Source organism: Quercus robur, chromosome 3 (assembly GCF_932294415.1).
Source record: "Quercus robur chromosome 3, dhQueRobu3.1, whole genome shotgun sequence".
NCBI lineage: Eukaryota > Viridiplantae > Streptophyta > Magnoliopsida > Fagales > Fagaceae > Quercus > Quercus robur.
In genome coordinates this window covers 45,225,096-45,233,052 of record NC_065536.1, presented here as the reverse complement: position 1 = coordinate 45,233,052, position 7,957 = coordinate 45,225,096, and the positions used below count along the sequence as shown (strand labels likewise).

The following is a 7,957-nucleotide window of genomic DNA, read 5'->3' as shown; positions in this document are numbered from 1 at the left end:
GAATGATACTTTTTTGCATACTGCCTTTTTTTTTCCTAGTTGGTAATTATTGATACATGTTTGTCATTTAAGTCTTGTGTTTTATTTTTATATATAATTGTTTAAATTTTTAACTTTAATTTAACTATTTATTTATTCACGAAAACAAAAACCAAATGTCAGAATGACTAGACAAGTCACAGACTTACCAACCCACTTTCCCAACCACACACGTTTACTTCTTTTTTATTTTTTCCTTAAATCTAGCACAACATGTTACCATCATATCAAATTCAAACTCTTTATTTTTTAGATTTTTACTTTTCTTTCCTCCACATGTTAAGACATCTCTCTCTCTCTCTCTCTCTCTCTCTCTCTCTCTCTCTCACACACACACACACACACACACACACATTAATGAAGAGAGGGTGGAAAAGTGAGAGGAAGGAAGAAATTCTAGTTTCGCTCATTTATGTTTGGTAGGGAGGGTGGAAAAATTGAGGGATAGAAAACATTTTTATTTGGTTGAGAAGAAAAATGGGAGGATTTAAAATAAAATTTGTATAAATTTACCATCATACTTTTAAATAAAACAAAAGGTAACACGTTATACTTTTAAAAAAAAAAAATTGTGTATGAATATGCATTTCATTAAAATTTAACTAAAAAAGAACAAGAAATTAATCCAAAACTGTTTTCTTAAAACAAAACAAAAACAAAAACAAAAACCTACCAAAATTGATGAGAAAATAAACATACGAGCACCCAAAAAAAAAAGCCAAAACGTGAAGAAGAAAGTTGCTGTTGTTGCTACTGTAATTTTGTCCAAAAGCACAGGAGCTTTTCTCCTTGTTTGCACTCCTATAATCTTCCCAATTTAGGAAGATTGAGTTTTGGTGGGTCTAAAGAGAAAACACTTTGGCCTCACCAGTTTTCTCTTACTCCTCCCTCCCAACCAAAGACCTCTCCTAATCATTTTCTCTTCTATTTTCTCCTATATTTTGTTACATCCTCCCCAAAATCGTCTTAACCAAACATACCTTAAGGAAAAAAGGAAATAAATAAATAAAAGTGTGTGGTTGGGAAAGTGGGTTGGTAAGTCCATAACATGTCTAGTCATTCTAGCATTTCAGGTTTTTTTTTTCTTTTTTCTTGAATAAATAAGTAATTAAAAGTTAAAGTTAAACATTTATAATATTATTTATAAAAATAAAAACACAAAATTTAAATAGCAAACTATACTTTGTTAACAATACCAACTAGAAAAAAAAGGCAGTTTCTATTTTTTTTTCTTTATATAAGTTATTAAATTCAAAATTCATATAAAAATTATTTAAATATTTTAATTATATTAATTATAACATCATTGGTTCAACCATCACTCCGACCCCAGTCGGATCAGAGAACTAATTACCATTCTTTTTCCGATTCTTTGTAAGTTCTAGTTTCTAAAACCATGTTTTTCTCTAATTTCTAGATTAAGATCCAATTCTCGGTTAAACTAGTCCAGTTTTTGAAACCATGAAATTTTATCCAGCATTATATAAAGTCATACTAATTTTTGATGCATTTCAAGAATATGATTGTAGGGGCAAGGGTCCAAGATCATATTTTGGGCTTTGGGCTTTATCCGGAACATTGACAAGTTCGAGAAGGAGCAAATAATTGTTAGGGATTCCCAATTAAAGTCTCATAAGTAGGGAATGAATAGAAGATGATCCGAGGATGAATCCCTCCTCGGATACGACGAATGTAACCCAAGTGTGTACTCTAGCAATTAGAGTGACCCTCCAAAAGGCTCCAGCGATAGGAATGTGTCTCATGAACATACGAGAAAGAAGGAAACTCAAAAATATCTAAGGAAAAGCTGCTACCACCACATTATATGCATTGCAGCGACTTTTCTGGTCGCATTTATGTGAAGAAGACTTCTGAACAGTGCTACTTTGGCTACCACAACTCATAGAAAGCTAAAAGGGGTGACTGATGGGACGGGCACTCAATTAGGGATTCAGATGATCAACAAGTGTAGGATCAAGATGACCCCAAATGAGCTATATAATGTGAGAGACCCTCCATGAGAAGGGGATCGGAAAATAGAGAGAGAAAATATTATAGCAATCTAAATCTATTAGGACATATGTGATTCACTCGTTAGAAACATATGTTACTATTTTATGTAATTGGCTTATCCTTTGACAAAATGCACTTTACTTATATTTGGGTAGATTTAGGATGCGTTTAAATACTTCAAGAAACCATGTTTCAAGATCAAGTGTTGAAACCTTCAAGTCTGTCCAAGAAAACAAGCTGAAAGTGCAGAGTTACTAAAGCTCGATAGCTAGCTCGACAGATGCTTGACAACTTCTATCTGTCGAGGTTTACAAAAACAGAATTTCTGATTTGTTTTTCTTGGGATCCATAGATGTGTCTTTGGGCCTTCTTTTCTCCTAACCCTAGACATATAAAAGGATTGTTTTAAATGCCGTTAAAGTGTTCACAAATTGTACAAGCATTGAGCAAACTCTGTTCAAGCAAATTGTGACTGGAGACGAAGTTCTTGCCTTAGTTCATCTCTTTCTCTTGAAGAAGTTGTTGTGTATGTGCACCGTAAGGTTTTGTGACCAAGCATCTTCTTGATCTTCATCGTGTGGATGAACTGAAGAACTTTTCAGTCAACAACTTTCTTAGTTGGTGATTGAAGTCGCGTACTAGGATCTGCGCAATTAGTTAGTCACGTACTTGGGAGCTGTGCATCAAAAGGGAAAACTATCACTACAGAACAAGTCTAATTGGGTATTAGGATAAGGGTTCAAATGTAGGTTGGTAAGGTACTTGGGATTCCTTTACTTGTAATCGCTTGTTTTGATAATAATGGAGTTTCGGGAGCGGTGACCTAAAAATCACCCGGTAGGGTTTTTGCCGTTAGGTTTTCCCCATTCGTAAACAAATCGACGTGTTATTTATTTTCCGCTGCATAATTAGTTTATTGGTGATTTGTTTGTGCTACCACGCATTTGCATGTTAATTTGATTAATTAATAAACTTGGCTAATTCATTAATTAATTCATCACAAGGGGTCAATACGTTTTTGGTCTATCAAAATCATTCTGATATCCAAGAGTGATCATTATATACAAGTCTGACCTCCTTGGACTGAAAGTCCATTGATTGCATCCTTTATTTGTGTTTAATCGTCATGCAATTCAATACTAGCCGTTGTCCAACTCATTAGGACCTAGTTCCTTGACCCATTCTTTACAAATTATTGTATTGGGCTCATTGGGCCAAGACTCCATGCGTTTTGGGCTTAGGCTGCAAATTATGACCCTACAATTGGCGCCGTCTGTGGGAAGAACTTGTGCCTCAGTGAGTGCAACGGTTAAACATGGTGGGATCAGGTCCACACCAAGCAGGTCCACACCAAACGGAGCCTGCAGGTTCTCAATGGCAGGACAACTTTCTTAATCTTGAACGGGAAAGAGATCAGGACAGGTATCGAGAGGGTAGTGTGCGTACTACCCATACAAGCAAAAGCCATTCTAGGGTGGAAAGTCACATGTCCCAAAGGCAAGACTGTAATAAAGCCCTGCAGTAGGATATTAATGACTTAAAAAGGAAACTACGTCATGCGCAATGGAAGCAGTCCCCTTCCAGTTCAGATATGTCCTCTAATGATGAAGGGGATGGCAATTATAGGCAAAGGTCAAGAACTCCACAAAGTGAAACCTTTTCTTATAAGGAAGGGCACCACCATAAACGCAGACACAAAAGTCCGTCTTGTAAAGGCCTAGTAAATGACGCCATGAGCAAGGCCTTGGATCGGATCTCTAAGTCACCCTTCACACGCAAGATAGAAGGGGCTAAGCTCCCTCGGTGATTCCATCAACCTACTTTCACCATGTACAATGGTAGAACGAGCCCCATAGAGCATGTAAGCCGGTTTAACCAGAGGATGGCCATCCATTCCAAAGACGTGGCTTTGATGTGCAAAGTATTTCCGTCCAGCTTGGGACCAGTGGCGATGAGATGGTTGGATGGCCTAAGGCCAAATTCCGTAGGTTCCTTTAAGTAGCTAACCTAGGCCTTTGGCTCTCGCTTCATCATAAGTAGCAGGGTTCCTCGACCCTTGGATTCTCTACTATCTTTGTCCATGCGAGAAGGGGAGACCTTGAAAGCATACTCAGACAGGTATTGGGAGATGTACAATGAGATAGAGGGTAACTTTGATTACGTCGCCATCAACACTTTCAAGAGCGGCCTCCCAACCGAGCATGATTTAAGAAAATCCCTAACAAGAAAGACTGTCACCGGCTTGGGCCAACTCATGGACCGGATCGACAAGTATAAAATGGTTGAAGAAGACCAACAATTGGGTAAAGGTAAAGCAAAGATTGTCCCTCAGGAGAGGAGGGACTTCAGGTCGGATCAATTTAATAACAACAACTAACTGAGGAGAGACTTTGCAGGGAAATCCAGATCTATCGATGCGCAGGTAGTTAATGCTGTGTTCCAAGATCCAGTACATCAGGTTCTGGAGAAGATCAAGAACGAGCCATTCTTCAAATGGCGAAATAAGATGGCAGGAGACCCCATGAAGCGCAACCAAAACCTATATTGCCAATACCACCAAGAAACGAGGCACACCATCGAGGACTGCAGGAACTTAAGGAATCACTTGGACCAGCTGGCCTGAGAGGGAAAATTAAGGCACCTCTTACATCATTCCAGTGGTTAACAAGGACAGGAAAATCTAGAGTCTTGGAGAGACACCTCCTTAAGACCTCCTATAGGCACGATAAATGTCATTCTTGCTGCTCTGGGAAAGACCGGCTCTTGTCCTTCCAGAGTGATGTCTGTGACTCGGCTATCCACCGAGGACGATAATCAGGAGTCCAAAAAAGCCAAGAAAGAAGCCCTACCGGTGCTGGGCTTTTCGAACGAAGATAAGATCGGAACCATCCAACCGCATGACAATGCTCTGGTAGTCACACTCAGGATAGAGGGATATGATGTGAAGAGAGTGCTGGTAGATTAGGGCAGTGCTATGGAGATAATGTACCCCGACCTGTACAAGGGGCTGAATTTAAAACCCGAGGACCTAACAGCGTACGATTCCCCTCTGGTAAGCTTCAAGGGAAAGACCGTTACTCTAACAGGCCAGATTAGACTGCCCATACAAACTGGTTCGAACATGGTGGGGGTGGATTTCATTATGGTTGATGTTTATTCACCCTACGCAGCTATTGTGGCTAGACCTTGGCTTCATGCCTTAAGAGCCGTCTCTTCTACTCTGCACCAGAAGGTGAAGTATCCGTTAGAGGGCTAAGTTAAAGAAATTGTGGGGAATCAGTCCATGACTAGACAGTGCATGGTGGCTGCCATCTCACACCGGCCCAATGCTAAGTCCTCTACCTCCACTGAAAGGGGCTTATAGCAATCAACAACCCCGACATTGCTCGGTAATGGATTAACTGAGGAAGCAAAATGCGAGGACCTAGAAAAGGTTGCTGTTGGCAATGATTCAAAAAGGTTCTTTCAAGTCGGCTCGGAACTACCTCCCTAAGAGAGAGAAGAGCTAATTAGGTTTCTTAGAGAAAACGTGGACGTATTTGCGTGGGATGCCTACGAGGCCCTAGGGGTTGATCCGATCTTCATCTGCCACCATCTAAATGTTAACCCATCCGTTACTCCTAAGAAGCAACCACCTCGGCGCCCATTGAAGGAGTATGCTGACGCTGTTAGGGACAAGGTGATGAAGCTTAAAAGAGCAGGGGTTATCAAGGAAGTTTTTTACCCTGAATGGTTGGCCAATACTATAGTGGTAAAGAAGAAGAGCGGAAAGTGGCAAGTTTGTGTAGACTTCATGGATCTGAATAAAGCCTGCCCAAAAGATCCATTCCCTATGCCTCGAATAGATCAGTTGGTAGATACAACCGCGGGCCATCCTCGGATGAGCTTCTTAGATGCCTTTTAAGTATATCATCAGATACCACTGGTCGCAGACGATCAAGAAAAGACAGCTTTTGTCACTCCCATTGGAAACTACCATTACAAGGTGATGCCTTTTGGTTTGAAAAACGCAGGGTCCACCTACCAGAGAATGATGACCAGAATGTTTGAGTCACAGCTGGGTAAGAGCATTGAAATCTATATAGATGACATGGTGGTAAAGAGTAAGGTGGTGTCCGAGCACGTGAGAGACCTCGGAGACATCTTTCAAATTCTGAGGAGACACAAGCTATGTCTCAACGCATCCAAATGTTCATTTGGGGTAAGATCAGGAAAATTCTTGGGTTATATGGTGACCCACAGGGGGATCGAGGTCAGTCTCGATCAAATCAGGGTTGTCAACAGCCTACAACTGCCTTGGAATCCCAAGGAGGTCCAAAGGCTTACCAAAATGATTGCTGCCTTAAATCGTTTTATTTCTCGGTCGGTAGATAGGTGCATACCCTTCTTCCTCTTGATGAATAAATGGAAGGGATTTGAGTGGACCAAGGAATGTGTTTTGGCTTTCCAATAACTTAAAGAATATCTATCCCGGCCACTAATCATGTCCAGTCTCGAGGTCGATGAAGACTTGTTCACCTACATCGCTGTGGCCCCTCATGCAGTAAGCCTAGTGCTAATACGAGTGGACAACGGCGTACAATGACCAATTTATTATGTGAGCAAATTGTTGCATAAAGCCGAGATACGTTATTTGCCACTAGAAAAGACCATCTTAGCGGTGGTTCAAGCTACACAAAAGCTTCCGCCATTACTTCCAGGCACATACAGTTATCGTTCTAACCCAGCTTCTGCTCAGGTCCATACTTCGAAGTGCTGATTATACAAGGAGAATTACTAAGTGAGGCACGATTTTAAGGGCTTTTTGACATCAAGTACATGCCTCGTACCTCCGTTAAGGGCCAAGTCCTCGCAGATTTGGTGGCTGAATTCGCTGAACCCTCGTTAGAAGAAGAAAAAGAGATGCAAGACATGGATGAAAAATCAGTTGGCGCAATCTCTCTACAAGGACCTATATGCTGGAAAGTATATGTTGATGGTGCAGCGAACCAAAGGGACTCCGAAGTGGGGCTAGTTCTGATTTCTCCTGAAAGGATTACCATCCAAAAATCACTAAGATTGGGTTTCTTGGCCACGAATAATGAGGCTGAATATGAGGCCCTACTGGAGGGGATATTCATGGTTCAGAAACTGGGGGGAGAAGCAGTAAACATGTTCTAGGACTCAAGACTGGTTGTTGGCCAGGTGAATCGGGAATTAGAAGCAAGAGACGAAAGAATGCAAGGATACCTAAGCCAAGTTAAGCACCTACAATCACGTTTTGATTCTTTTAGCTTACTGCATATCCCTAGAAGTGGAAACACGCATGCCGACTCCTTGGCCACGCTTGCCACCTCCTTGGCTCAAAGTTTACCCCAAGTCATCCTTGTAGAAGATTTATACAAACCATCAGTGACGAAGAGAGAAGTGATCAATGTCCACCAAGTCAGAGTGGGACCTAGCTGGATGGACCCTCTAGTACTGTTTATGAAGGATGACATCTTGCCCGAGGAGAAGACCGAGGCTGACAAGATACGAAGAAAAGCTTCTTGGTTATGGCTATCTGAGGACCAGAAGCTGTATAAACGTTCCTTTTCTGGACCATACTTGCTCTGCGTACACCCTGAGGCCTCAGAACTAATCCTGGAGAAATTACACGAAGACATTTGTGGAAGCCACACAGGAGGCAGGTCCTTATCTCATAGGGCCATCACCCAAGGCTATTGGTGGCCAAACATGCAGAAAGAAGCACATGAATACGTGAAGAAGTGTGACCAATGCCAAAGATTTGCACTAAACATACATCAACCAGGAGGGATCTTCAATCCACTGTCCAGTCCTTGGCCATTTTCTCAATGGGGCTTGGATATTGTCGGGTCCTTTCCCAAGGCAGTAGGGAACAAAAGGTATCTACTCGTTGGCACTG

The 7,957-nt window shown here is 41.3% G+C and overlaps 1 protein-coding gene across 1 annotated transcript; it reads left to right on the top strand.

The window, feature by feature from the left end:
• Positions 1 to 4,132: 4,132 nt before the first annotated feature.
• LOC126719647 (uncharacterized) lies at positions 4,133 to 4,675 on the top strand. Its single transcript, XM_050422180.1, has 2 exons — positions 4,133 to 4,361; positions 4,449 to 4,675. The coding sequence occupies exons 1-2, from the start codon at positions 4,133 to 4,135 to the stop codon at positions 4,673 to 4,675; spliced, it is 456 nt and encodes a 151-aa protein (XP_050278137.1).
• The last annotated feature ends 3,282 nt before the right edge of the window (positions 4,676 to 7,957 follow it).